The sequence below is a fragment of the Sciurus vulgaris genome, assembly GCF_902686455.1.
Source record: "Sciurus vulgaris genome assembly, chromosome: X".
In the NCBI taxonomy this organism is placed as follows: domain Eukaryota; kingdom Metazoa; phylum Chordata; class Mammalia; order Rodentia; family Sciuridae; genus Sciurus; species Sciurus vulgaris.
Genome location: NC_136471.1, coordinates 31,842,772 through 31,857,524, shown reverse-complemented (window position 1 = coordinate 31,857,524; position 14,753 = coordinate 31,842,772). Strand labels below are relative to the sequence as shown.

Genomic DNA, 14,753 nt, shown 5'->3' with positions numbered 1-14,753 from the left:
AATATGGAGGGGTTGTAAGGTGACGGGAGTAAGGCGAAATAGAAGAAAACATAATCATGCTATTATGCGTGCTGCTACAGAATGTCATGATGTTAAGATAGAAAAGAAATTCTTAGAACGAAAAGGAGTTTTTGATTCGGTGTAGCAACAGACTGTTTCTCTTTTGTGTCAAGGACACCAAAGACCCAATACTGAATAGAGCCAGAATTTTTATTCTTTTCTCGGTGATAAAGACGTAAATTCTTTTACCTTCCTACCAGAATATTTTCTAACATGGCCGACCAGAGTCAAGGGTGCAATCTAAAGCCAAGAAACAGCCCCCACCCCGCCCAAATCCAAGGAAAACCCCCTACTCTGACCCCATCAGTCATTAACTCAGAAATTTGTAGACCAAAGCTAAGCACTTTTACCAAATCTCGGCTTATACACTGTATTGAAGAAAACATTTTTAGGAGAACGGTATTGGCAAAAGTCAATGTCTTAGCCCCGAGGGGTAGTGCACCCCTGTAACCTAAGCAACTCGGAGGCTGGGGCAGGAGGATTGTAAATTCCAGGCCAGCCTCAGCAAAATTCCCAAGGCCCTAAAGCAACTTAGCAAGACTGACTCAAAAAAAAAAAAAAAAAAAAAAAAAAAGGCTCTGGGGATGCTGCCTAGTGGTATAGCGGTATAGCACCCTGGGATTCATCCCCAGTACCAAAAAAGAAGGGGGGGGGACCTCAATGTGTTCCAGGACCCAAAGTTGTACATTTGGTGACTTTTTGGTACCAGGGATTGAACCCAGAAGCCCTTAACCCCTGAGCCACTTCCTCAGCCCTTATTATTTTGAAACAAGGTCTCACTAAATTGCTTAAGGCCTTGATAAATTGCTGAGGCTGACTTTGAACTTGCAGTCCTCCGGCCTCAGCCTCTAGCTGCAGGGATTACAGTCATGCCGCCACCCCCGCGGGACATTTTTTTTTCCTTATCAGTAATAAAATGAACTGCGGGGCTCAGTGGCACGCGCCTGTGATCCCAGCCGCTCGAGAGGCAGAGGCAGGAGGTAGGAGGATCACAAGTTCCAGACCAGCCTCAGCAAGAGATACTATCTCAAAATTTAAAAAATAGAAAGGGTTGGGGATGTGGCTCAGTGGTTAAGCACCCCTGAATTCAATCCCTGGTGCCAAAAAAAAAAAAAAAAAAATAGAAATGCGGTTAAACTAGCAACAATAAACCTTGCAAATTCCCTCTTGGGAGTTTCTACTTAATTCTAGGGTATCCTCAGAGGGAGAGAACATAATGTCAAAACTAAGTTTTGCCAACCTGTTGATCATTCTAACTGCAGAAACAATCAATAAGCACATATCCAAAGATTTTATATGCCAGATGCTATGCTAGAACCCTGCCTTTGAGAGACCAGCCAGGGAAGAAAGTCTCAAAACTAATTTCCACATTACTTTAACAAAAGTACAATGTGCTTGGGAAGAGGCAAAACAAGATGATTGGAGGAAATCTGGAATAGTCAGGGTTTCACCCAGCTGTTTTTGCTGAGTCTCAAAATGGGAACTGTCAAAAAAAAAAAAAAAAAAAAAAAAAGGACAATGAGGGGACAGGATACATTCTGGACAATGGAAACAGGCAAAGCAATGAATTGTCAAGGGGCTTGGCCTATTTATGGGTACATGGAAAGAGCAGAGGATAGAAATCAGGATGTCTCTGGGAGTAAGGAAAATGAGGTTCAAAAGTGCCTGGCCTGCCTTGTGGTGGCTCAAGCCTGTAATCTGAACGGCTTGGGAGGCTGAGGCAGGAGGATATTGAGTTCAAAGCCAGCCTCAGCAATGTGAGGCACTAAGCCACTCATTGAGACCCTGTCTCTAAATAAAATACAAAATAGGGCTGAGGATGTGACTCAGTGGTTGAGTGCCCCTGAGCTCAATCCCTGGTACCCCCCCTTCCAAAAAAATGTGCCTGGTCCACCAAACCAAGAACTTTGGAGTCTACCTGTTAGGCAAAGGTAGACAACAGGGACACAGGCAAGCTGGACTTTTGTAAGGGAAGTGATAGGATTGTGGGTAGACTAAAAGCAGGCTACATGGTATAACATGGGACAGGGGAATCAGAATCCTGCAAAAAGATCACCTTTCCAACTTCGTTTAAACAGACTCAACTTTTTTTTTTTTTTTTGTCTTGAAAAGTCCCAGTTAAAATACAAATCTTACTGATAAGTTACTACTTTGGGCATTATCAGCCCGTACCTTTGTGCCCTTTGATGACAGCCTACTGAGAGGAAGGCTCTAATGGAACTTAGGCCCCAGGGGCCAGGAAGAAGAAAGACAGACAGACCTGAAAAGGGACAGATGGAAGTACTTTTGTTTGGAATATACCATGTCTTTCTTGCTGCCCAAAATGAGATGGTAAGCTCTTAAGATCAGAAAAGATATCCTAAAACATTAAGTCTCACTTTGCTGTGTCTTATATTTCACACAATGCTGAACAACTATAAATGCGGTGTAAAAACTTACTGAATATTTTATTGAATGAGACAGAAATAATGCTGCATATCTATAAGGGAAGCTTAACTGTCTAATTTTCAGGGCTTAGTGAATAACGTTCTAATTCATTTTGTTATATTCCTTAGAAGGGCGAAGGGAAGTTCTATTTTTAAATTTATGAATATTTTTGCATCTGAAAGGAAATGGACATAAAGATGAGAGAAAGTTGCATTTGCCATAAAGATAAACTTTTATACTGACCTAAAGGATAGCTGAGTCCTTGTTAATATTCACACATTCTAGTAATAATAGCTCCCAATCTCAAATGATTATCAAAGCCCTTTAGTCTTGTTTGAAAAGCCCAGATCCTTTGACTCTTCAGCTACAGCTCACTTTCAGCAACCCAGTGGTATAACCTACCATTTATGTTCTCAATGAAGTGTCCTTAAGAGAATTTTGTGGAAAGAATAACTGTTCCTCTTTTACTCAAGTGATTAATAATTATCTTCCTTTTGACATTTTACAAGCTTACTTTATTTCAGTCCAGGTCAATTCTCACATATTTAGTGCATCTTAATATGGTTATATAATTTTAATGATTTTTTTTGTTTAACATTCACATTTTTTCACACAAAGTAACGTAGATACATGATGTGTGAGGACCAGAACTTTGTTTGTTCTTGGACCCTCAAACCAATTTAAAAAGATGATAAACCTCCCATGTTGTTTTGTGGAAATACCTTTTACATCAAGAATCAACTACTTGGGGCTAGTAAACACATAAGCATATATGCTATATATACCCAGACATTTGCCAAACAGACTTAAACACATTCTAAACATTCAAATACATTTTCAAGGTTTAACTCAATGAACCCACAAAAATCAAGATGTATAATACAGAACACCATACAATTATAGCCATTATCAGACTAGAGCAGATTGGATACCTAATACATATTCCATATATAGAATCTTTTCATCTTGTGATTTCAACCCATAGCTCAGAAACATTAATTAAACTTTACAATGTGTCCAGATGAGACATAGTTATTACTGACTCTCTTTTAACCAAGATATTTTAAAGGTAAATATATGCATAAAGAAAGAATGCAAGTGAGGACTGGCTTTCCTAATGTCCATTCCCATTTCTGTAAGCATCTCCCTAAAAAGGCAGAGTACAAACTGTTTCCTTTTTGAACACAGGAATTCCCCCAGGGTGCTAGGTTTTAGTTCTCCAGACATCTCCTGGCATCTCATGACTTGATAATGGACAGACATTCCTGGAAGCCTTTTTATTCAGTGGGATTTTCCTTAAAAATGGGAGAGACAGTCAGGCACAGTGGCACACACCTGTAATCCCAGCAAATCTGAGGCTGAGGTAGGGGGATAGCAAGTTCAAGGCCAAGCTCAGCAATTTAGCAAGACCCTGTCTCAAATTTTAAATATATTTTTTAAAGGGCTGGTCATGTGAGTAGCTCAATGGTAAAATGCTCCTGGGTTCACTGGGCTCAATTCCTAGTTACTTACACACTTACACACACACACACACACACGTCAATATTAAAGAACTGGCCGGGCACAGTGTCGAATGCCTGTAATCCTAGTGACTTGGGAGGCCGAGGCAGGAGGATCAAGTTCAAAGCCAGCCTCAGCAAAAAGGAGGCATTAAACAACTCAGTGAGACCCTGTCTCACTGAGCTGGGGATATGGCTCAGTGGTCAAGTACCCCTGAGTTCAATCCCAGGTACCCCCCCCCTCCCCCGCCAAAAAAAGAAAAGAACTGCTGGGTAAAAGGTAGTTGATTTTCTCTATCAATTTTTCTGAAGGATCATCTTTGAAGCATGGAAATACAGAGTTTAACCAACTATGCTGAATAGTATATCAAAATAAGGGTTTTGTTATGTGCTACCAACAGCAGTGGGCTGTTATGAGATGGCTGTGGAGGCCAAACATCCTTTTCCTATCCTGAGGTTGCTTTATAAAAAGGAAGGAACAAATGCTGAATCTATGGTACTAAGTAAAATGTAAACAGATAACAGATTTCATATTTAATAAAATCTTTTATTGTCTACAGAAAATTACCTCATCAACTGAAGATTTACTTGGTACATCAACCAATTGAATACTTAGACCCTTAGCTCAGAAATTTTACCTCTGAACCATCTGGAAAGCAGATTTAAAAACTAAAAGTTAGGGGCAGGCCATTTTCCCCAGGGGTCTGGGAATGGGGAACCAGACCAGCCACAAATTACTTCTCACTTTGGTGCTGCTAAGCACTTGCTTATTATGGAGTTGCAGGGCCTATTTCTGTACACTTTATCAATGACTTTCAGTCCCCCTCCCCCAAACCTGCTTTAATGTTTGATTGTCTAATGGCATTCAGGTTTTTCTTTTTCTCACAAGGAAGGCCAATTTAGGTTTAAATCAGTTGTTCCCAACTCTGACTACACAATAGAATCACCTGGGGAGTATTAAAAAAAAAACATGAATGCCCAGGTCCAAACCTATCCAATTCAATCAGAATCTCTTGTGTGTAGGGCCTCAATTATCAGTATTAAGAATGCCAGGTGATTCCATGTACCTACAAGGTTGAAAGACCAAAGCTGCAGGTGAAGTAAGCATGCCTTGTGATTTGAATGGGGCTGATAAGCCTTTCACACCCTTTAATGCCTGAAATTTCACAATTATTTATTCACCCCTTTGATAAAACATTGCCTCCCTCTCTAAGAATCTTTTTCAAATGCAAATTAGCCAAGGAGACCTAGTTCCTCCCTTTAAGGTGAATGCCTCTTGGCTAATAAAGTCCTAAATATTTGGCCTGTAATCCCAGCTACTTGGGAGGCTGACGTAGGAGGATTGGAATTTCAAGGTTATCTCTGACAATTTAGTGAGACCCTGACAGAAAGAAAAACGGATGGGATGTAAATAAAACATCATAACTGCCTGGAGGTAAACCCAAGTAGAAGACGCTGCAATGGGAAGTGGGAGAAATTAAGATTACCAACAAGGAGGGAAAGTTTCTGAGAGTCCCTTTTGCTGACCTTACAGTATTACTGCCTAGTGCCAATCCTGCTCTGTAATGAGTACGTACTTAAAGGTCTAGTCAAGTCTGACAGCTTATCTCAGCTGCCGAAATTATGTTAAAGTAAATTTTTAAAAATTTTTTTTCTAGTTGTTAATGAACCTTTATTTAATTCATTTATTTATATGCGGTGCTGAGAATTGAACCTAGTGCCTCACACATGCTAGGCAAGTGGTCTACCACTAAGCCACAACCCCAGCCCTGTTAAATTTTACTTATTTTTCATAAGTAAAACAAAAAGTAGACATTGGGAATATAGGTTTAGAACTATTCAATAAATGCCCAACTTCTGAATTACCACTCACCATGTGGAAGTTTCCATTACCAAGTCATCCATTTTTCCTGATTCTGTTAAATGCCCTTTATTCCTACAAATAGCATTATTTCTCTTGCCAATTCATTTAGTCATTCAACAAAAATGTATTGAGCAAATACTCTCAGCAAGGCACGGTGCTAGATGCCATGAGGAAATACTGAACCAACACAAAATGTCATTGGTAGTTGATGTTACAGTTTTTCAAAGCACTTTCACATCTTATTTTATTCTCATAATAACACAGGAGATAGGTCAGGTATCATCCCCATTTCACAGATGGGAAACAGGTTCAGAAAAGGATGTACAAATTATTTGCCAAACTCACAAAGTATGCACAGACTTAAGTCCAGTTATTCACTAACTTCAAATATAATGCCACTCATAGCTTACAATTTAATGATATGCCAAATAATAGTCTTAAGTGGTAGAAAGTTAGGAAAAGGCATTCAGAGCCCCACTCACCAGGAGAAAAAAAAAATGAAGAATAAAGTAACTCCTTTATTGAGATGAGCCAAACCACAGGGCCCAAAAGGAAACCAAGCTTGGATACAGTTCAGGCCATCATCTAGAAGGTAGGACGAAGTAGCAGGCAATGCACAGTTAGTTGTTTGGAGTATCAGTTTCTAGAGTATCAATCCATTCTGTGGCTGATCTTCACAGGATGTAGAAAGAAGCTCCTTCTCCTGGCCAAATCCAGGTAAACACTGAACAAATCTTGCCTGAAGACCCATTACGATCCAGTTGCTGAGCATACATAGACAACCCTTGCCCTCAAACAGTTCTCAATAGGCTGAGTAGGCGAGGCAGACATTTACAGGACAGAGTAATAAAGGCTGCTATGGGAACGTAAAGGAGGGCACCTGGCCCAGCCTAGTAGAGGGGGTGGGGCAGAAGGGAGGAAGGGGAGTGAGTTAAGAATGACTTCCAGAAAAAGAAATTCAACTTAAAGCCCTGAGGGTGGGCAGGAATTAGCAGGCCAGGAAAGTGAAATGGAGCCTAGGGCACAAAGAAGGAAGACTCGGAGTTAGTTCATTTAAGTCCTAAGGGTAAAAGAGAGTAAGTCATATTCAGGAAATTATAAGGAGACCAGTTTATTAGGGCATAGCTTCAGTCCTGACCAGACTTGGGAGAGCTAAAGGGGGGAAATCAAGAAAGCATCCAAGGGCTGGGGCTGTAACTCACTGGCAGAGTGTTTACCGAGCATGTGTGAGGCACTGGGTTTGATCCTTAGTACTGTATAAAAATAAATCGGGCTGGGGTTGTGGCTTGGTGGTAGAGCTCTTGCCTGGCATGTGTGAGGTCCTGGGATCAATCCTCAGCACTGCATACAAATAAATAAAATAAAGGTCCCCTGACAGATAAAAAAAAATTAAAATAATAAACAAATAAAATAAAGGCATGCTGCCCCGGAGTGGTGGCACACGCCTGTAATCCCAGTGGCTTGGGAGGCTGAGGCAGGAGGATCCCGAGTTCAAAGACAGCCTCAGCAATTTAGTGAGGCCCTAAGCAACTCAGCGAGACCATGTATCTAAATAAAATATGAAAAAAGGGCTGGGGATGTGGTTCAGTGGTTAAGTACCTCTGAGTTCAGTCCCTGGTACCAAAAAAATACACAAAGGCATGCTGTCCATACACAACTACACATTTTTTTATAAAAAGAAAGCATCCGAGTCTCAAATCTTGTACGGTAATCCCTAGGGCTCTTAGTACCAAATATTACTCATACCTTATTTGCTGTTTTAATTTTTAAAAAATGTAGTTGTCAATGGATCTTTTTACTTTCTTTATTTATTTATATGCAGTGCTGAGGATCAAACCCAGGGCCTCACACATGCCAAGCAAGCGCTCTACCACTGAGCCACAATTCCAGGCCCCCTATTTGCTGTTGGAGCTGTGGCTATTGATAATACTTCCTGCCTTGAACCACACTGGTTTAAGAATTTGACTTACAGGTTGGGCTCAGCCATAGAAATAACTGAGACCCACAAAAATGCTGACATATGGGAAATTAAGACAAGGATGATAACATGACCATGACACTGGGCAAGACTATAGGAGTTCACATGAACTAGACCAAGGTGGGGAAACTACAGCCCATGGACCAAACCCAGCCATTTGCCTGTTTGTGTAAAATTTTCTTGGAATGCTGCCATACTCATTCATGTACATATTTTCTGTGGTTGCTTTTGCGCTAAAACAATCAGAGTTCAGAGTTTTGATGGAGATCATATGGCCCACAGAGGCTAAAATATTTTTATCCAGTCCTTTACAGGAAAGAAAATTGCTAATCTTTGCACTTGAATAAACTAAATGCTAAAAAGAGAGATTTTGGAAATGTTTGGTTGTGGCACAAAGGAGAAAGAAAATTAAAACATGTTAAGAATTTTCTATTCCTAATCTATACTACCTTTAATATAGACATCAAAGGATGGCAAGATAATATTCTTTGATAATTATAAAAAGAAATACTATGCAGCATTGAAAAATAAATGAAATAGATCTATAACATAGCTACAAAATAGGGCTGGCAATGTGGCTCCAAGTGCCCCTGAGTTCAATCCCTGGTACCCCTCACCCGCCAAAAAGGAAAATAGTGTATGCAAAGACATGGAAACATGAGAAAGAACACAGACCATTTAGGCAAACATAAATATTACCATTCTATGTGACTGATGTGCAGTAGGCCTGTGTAAACGGAGGGAGATGAAGACAGAGGCAGGCAGGGTTCAGATCAAATGCCATGCTCAAGTTCGGGTTCTACCAGTAGGTCCTAAGTAATCACTGAAGGGCTTCTAACAAGAAAGGGATTTTGATCAGATGTACATTTAGCAATGTCTAGATCTCAACAAACCTTTGACAACAAAATGAAGTGGTATCTCCCCTCACTCCTGGATCCCCAACTAAACCCATTCTCCAAAGAGGATCCTCAATTAGTGGTTTGCTGATCAAAGATATTTTACTAACCTGGAGCAGTGGTGCATGCCCTATAATCTCAGCCACTGAGGCAGGAGGATCTCAAATTCAAAGTCAGCCTGGGCAACTAAGTGAGACCCTGTCTCAAATTTTTTTAAAAATGGCTAGGGATATAGCTCAGTAGTAAAGTGCTCCTGGGTCCAATCCCCAGAATTACCAAAAAAGGTGGGGAGGGGCTGGGTATATGTACTCAGCATGTTTGAGGCCCTTGGTTCAATCTCTGGCACCCCTTTAAAAAGTTCATACTATATGAATTGTTCTGTGACTTTATTTTCATTATTACTTCCTTAATATTTTATCACAGATATCTCCTTATTACTACATGTAGATCTACCTCATTATTTCTAAGGAGAGCATAATATACTATATATATTTATATGTGTGTATACATATAAATGTATATACGTATCCTATCCAATCACTTTTTAAAAAAATTTATCACTTTAAAGAAGACTAGTTATCACATTTTAGTGTTGTTTCTTTTCTTCCCTTTCTTTGGCTCAACTGACTGAATTTCCTTTTTAACTGTGAGTGGAAAGTTCTACACAGTACCTACTTTCTATTAATGGTTACCTTTCAGTTTTGTTTACTTGTACAAATGATGCATAAACATTCTTCTTGTAAGAAAAAAAATCAAAGCCAGGCATGGTGGTGGACAAATATAATCCCAGTGACTAAGGAGGCTGAGGCAGGAGGATCACGAGTTCAAAGCCAGCCTCAGCAACTTAATGAGGCCCTAAGCAACTCAGTGAGATCCTGTCTCTAAATAAAATATAAAAAAGGTTGGGGATGTGGCTTAGTGGTTAAGCACCCTGGGTTCAATCCCCAGTACAAAAAAAAAAAAAAATCAAGCAATACAGAAGAACACAGGATAAAAAGTAGAAGTGTCCTTTCCCTGTTAAATTTGGTGCATTACTTTCACCATGTATGGCATTTATGTACTTATGCATATGTATGTGTATACACACACACAATCAGGAAGCTTTGGTATTTTTAGACAAAAATGGTACCACTACTATACAAATAGCTATATAATTTGCTTTTTTCACAATAGAAATTGAAGATATTTACACAACAATGTATAGAAAGCAATTTCATTCTTATTAAGGGCTGCATGATATTTCATAGTATACATACACCACATTTTATTTTACCATTCCTCTATTGGGGGACATTTGGTTATTTCCAATATTTTGTGACTATAAACATGCTACAATGAGTATCCTATAACATCTATCTATGTGCATGTACAAGAGTATTTTTGAGGATATATTTGAAATAGAATTTGTTTGAGGGGAAGGTACATTTAAAATTTTGATGACTGCATGATACCCTTTAGAAATATTGTGCCAATATATGACCCCATCTTCTGAATGAACGTTGATTGCTTCATACCTTAGCAACACTGAATTTTATCAAACTTAAGAGTTTTTGCCAAAATGTTACATGACTTCATTTTCATTGTAAAACAAGAACAACCAAAGTAAAGGTGCCCTCTTGACCACCATTCCCTTACCCCAGTTCTCTCTGGGGAAGTTTACTTCCCACCTTGATACTTTTGTTTCATTATGCTTAATCTTCTTTGGTATAATTTCTTTACAATTTACTCATGCTTCCTAGACCTACTGTTAACAATTATTTAGACTTCACTCTAAACTTTGCTAGCTAAGTTACTCACCATTGTCTTCTGAGGTTGCCCGATCCTCATTCTTTTCTCCTGATTCAGATGAGTGTGACATCGTCTATCCTATAGGGCTATGTTAGAAAACAGAGAATTCACTTTTGCAGCAACCCTCTACCACATATCTAAATAGTGTTAGGGATTCATTGACTGGTTTCTGAACCAACTGACTGCTAATCACACCCCTCCCTTTTATCCCTTCTAATTATACTACCATGTTTGTTTGTTGGATTTTTTGGGGGGTGGGGAGTACTGGGGATTGTACCCAGGACAATTAACCACTGAACCACATCCCAGCCATTTTTAATATTTTATTTAGAGACAGAGTCTCGCTGAGTTGCTAAGGGCCTCACTACGTTGCTGAAGCTGGCTTTGAACTCGTGATCCTCCTGTCTCAGCCTCCCGAGCCGCTTGGATTATAGGTGTATGCCAATGAGCCCAGCACTATTCTTTTATTTATTTTTCATCTTCCATTTAAAGCTAATCTGGGGAGGAAAATATATTTGTTCAGACTATTAAGTCAGAAGCCTTAAATGAGACTTCAAATTACAATGGCTTGAGGCCCCACTGACTTGAATGCCAAAAAACAGAAATGAAATTGTCTTCCCTCAAAGTGTCCTCCAGCTATTTCTCTGGGTTATCTAAAGTACTATCTCATGTGAGAACTGAACCGGGTCTCTAAATTTCTCTTATTCTAGCCTCTTCACCAAGTCACAATACCATGGTTGTTAAGGGTCCTTCTGTGATCACCACTTTACTGGGTAGTTCTCTCCGTAGATAACTACGATCAATTCTATTGTTTTTCCCTTCATATCACAGGTGAGTAAAGGCTATATTTTTAAAGAAACCTCTTCTAAACGTTTGGAAACAAACTACAACAAGAAAATATGAGAAAACATGACTTCGCTTAGTCTTGTGGCCCAAAACCAGGCCTACCTTCAGGAAGTTTCTAAATGATAACCCTCCCCACATTTCACAATCTCAGAAGGTTGGTTTGGCTCACTCTCACCGCAGGAATTTGTTGTTTTGTTCCATCTAACGTCCGAGCTCTTAAATTAAACCCGAGGTTTGAAGAGAGCTTTCAACAATAAGCTAACAACTAATGCCCTTTGTTCCAGGTAAGCCCCGCCCACCGAAACTGACCAGTTAACAGCCTTCTAGATGATTGACAGCAGATCTGACCAATCCTCACAGGGGAGTTACCACTTGGCTCACAGCCTGGCAACAAAAGCATAAAATAAAAATTCAAAAAGATCTAATAGCAATAAACTTCCCAGAGTGTATGATACGTCGACAGGTAAGCCAAGGTTGTTCTGTGCTGACTGGCACAGCTCCTAAGCAGACACTACTGAGAAGGAGTTGACTGTTACTGTGGGGTGGGGGCGGGAGTAGTGAAAGTTCTGACTCCACCCCAGGGGGGAGGGGCATCAGGCTCACTAAGTGGTCTCTACTGAGGAGTTTTGGGGGAGACAAATGGGAGTCTCATTAGAGGCTGCCAAGAGTGGAAGTCTAGCTCCTCTCTAGGCCATTGCTGGCAAGGGTGAATTTTTTCCTATAATACTTGGCTACGGTAGATCAAATAAAATTAGAATTCTGTGTTGCTAGGTTGCTCCTTTCTGGTCCTTTGTCTCGAAAGAGAATTTTGTTGGGGCTTTATTTGTGCAGTTGGTGTTTCACATATACCTTTTCCACTGTTGTGAATGGGATATAATATTTCTGGTTTTGTTTCTGTTATGACTAGAATAAGAGAAAGCTATTGGAATATAATAATAGGATGATAACTGTAAAATGGTGCTGGGTGTACTGGTGTTCGTTTTGATATTTTCTGCATGATTGAAAATTTTTATAATAAAAGCTGAAAAATAAAACAAAAAGGGTCTATTTTATAATTCTTCAAAAGATATCTCAAAAAAAGAGAAAAAGAGAGAGCTGTGGGAGACTGTACATTTATCTGACATCCAGCTTCTGTTAGGACTCTTTTTTGCAAGTGACAGAAACTCAACTCAAATAAACTTAACAGGAAAATGCAATTTACTTGTTTATGTAACTGGAAGATCATGGCAGAATGCAGACCCAACTGGATCCAGGGACTCAAATACTCTCTAGGTTCTCACTCCATCTCTTCTTCTCTCATCTCAGCTTCTTTCTTGTGTTGCCTCATTCTCTAAGACTCTTCTATTTGGTAGAGACACAACATGGCTTCTAACTGCTCTGAGGTTACATCCTTACAGTTCAAGACCCCCCCCCCCAAAAAAAAAAAAAGAGAGAGAGAGCAAACTACTTCTCTACCTCTGCTTTGGAAAATTCCAAGGAAGAAGTTTTATGTCTCTGGCCTGGGTCTCATGCCTACCCCTTGAAACTGCCACTGGTTCCAGCAAGGCTTGATATGATATGATATATCCATCGTGGGTTAGGTGCCTTGCCCTGAAGAGTAGGGGAGATTGCCTGTTCCACCGGGAGTATATCAGAACAACAGTGAAGTAGGGGCAGAGAAATCAAAGGAAGAAGACCTATTACTAGAAGTAGAGAGAAAGGAATGCTGAGGAAATACACACAGCAGATGTCCCCTACATAGACTTAATTTTAATGTTTTTGAGTTGCATTTCTTAGATTCTGAATGCATATAATCATATCATCTGTGAATAATTGCAGTTTTTTTCTTTTAGACTTATACAGTGTATCTCATTTCCTTGTCTTATTACCTCACAGAAACTTCATAACACCATAGTGCACATCTGTGCCTTATTTCTGAATTTCAGGAGAAATAACATGATTACAATCCTTGGAGATGGCCTCTTGATACTCTTTATTATGTTTAGAGAGTATTTCTCTTTTCTTTTCTTTTTTATTGGTACCAGGGATTGAACCCAGGGGCCCTTAACCACTGAGCCACATCCCCAGCCCTTTTTAGTTTTTATTTAGGGACAGGATCTTGCTGAGTTGCTTAGGGCCTAAGTTGCTGAGGCTGGCTTTGAACTCAGATCCTCCTGCCTCAGCCTCCCAAGCCACTGGGATTACAAATGTTTACCCACTGTGCTCAGCCAAAGTATTTTTCTATTCCTATTGTACTTAGAGTTTTTAATGTAATAGTCACTTTTTTTTGTTTTGTTTTGTTTTTTTGGCGCTGGGGATTGAACTCAGGGCCCTGTGATTGCTAGGCAAGCACTCTACCAACTGAGCTATCTCCCCAGCCCCTGGTGTTTGTTTTTGGTGCTGAAGTTTGAGTCCAGGTCCTCTCACATGCTAAAGCAGCTACTGATTTTTATTCAGTGCCCTTTGGCTATTGATTAACAGATAAGACTACAACAAAATTAAAATTTTAGAGCGAGGGGGGATATTTCTCAGTGGTAGAACATGTGCTCTGTATGTATAAGGCTCTGGATTCAACAATTAGCACCCCCCAAAACTTTTTTGTAAATGATAGTTGTTGGGTGCTATGCCATGCGGACTACGCCAAGATGGCGCCTGGCAGCCAGCCAGAAGTTGTTTTGGTCACATCGGCAGTGAGGAGGTTAATTAACATAAGCACACTCAGGTGATTTGTCATTGGCCTATTCAATTAAGTCCACGCATACAATGCATGCACATGTGTTCTCGAGTGCTCCTGATCATGCCTGCTCGTTTTTGACCTTTACCATGATTGGGCAGCTGGCTCCTCACCTGATCTGCGCATAATTGGCGTCATCCCTACCCTTCACCTCCTGGAGGGGATATAAGCCGGCTCTCCTCCAGCGCTGGGGTCCCAGGTTCCAGGTTTGAGGTTCCGGTTCCCTGAATCTACAATAAACCGTTCTGAATTCAAGAGCCTCGCTATTTGTTTGTCTCCTGCGCCAAATCGACTCCTCCGCTGGACGGCATCAGATAGTGAAGTTAAGAAATTACCCAAAAACTCTAAGGAAAATGAAAAACTGTAACACTGACTCCACCATCCGTGAACTTAGGAGAAAAATCTTACATGAAAGCACAACTCACGAAGATAGAAAGCTGACAGGCAGCTGGATGAGAGTAGTATTAGTATTCCATGTGTTTCCACTATTCTAAGTGTTTCTGTATGTCACACCAGCAAAGGAGTGTATTATTTGTAGAACTGACCAGAGACATATGGATGCTTATTATATGGTTGGTTTTGTTTATGGAAATTAATTGAACTGTATACACGATTTGTCCATTTCTAAAATGGATTAAAAATAAATAATTGAAAATGAACCATAGTGGTTATAGATGTGGAG

The 14,753-nt window shown here is 40.0% G+C and overlaps 2 protein-coding genes across 3 annotated transcripts in view; one reads left to right on the top strand and one right to left on the bottom strand.

Moving 5' to 3' along the window:
• Positions 1–10,597, bottom strand: part of CUL4B (cullin 4B) — a 47,383-nt gene extending 36,786 nt beyond the window's left edge. The window contains exon 1 of the mRNA XM_079123386.1: positions 10,522–10,597. Coding sequence (XP_078979512.1) covers positions 10,522–10,582 — 61 coding nt within the window. The 5' untranslated portion in view covers positions 10,583–10,597. The remainder of the gene's footprint in view (positions 1–10,521) is intronic.
• Positions 1–14,753, top strand: part of MCTS1 (MCTS1 re-initiation and release factor) — a 59,014-nt gene that overhangs the window by 1,088 nt on the left and 43,173 nt on the right. For both annotated transcript variants that reach the window (XM_079123447.1, XM_079123446.1), the window contains exons 2-3: positions 2,173–2,391; positions 11,643–11,821. The gene's annotated coding sequence lies outside the window, so the exon portion shown is untranslated. The remainder of the gene's footprint in view (positions 1–2,172; positions 2,392–11,642; positions 11,822–14,753) is intronic.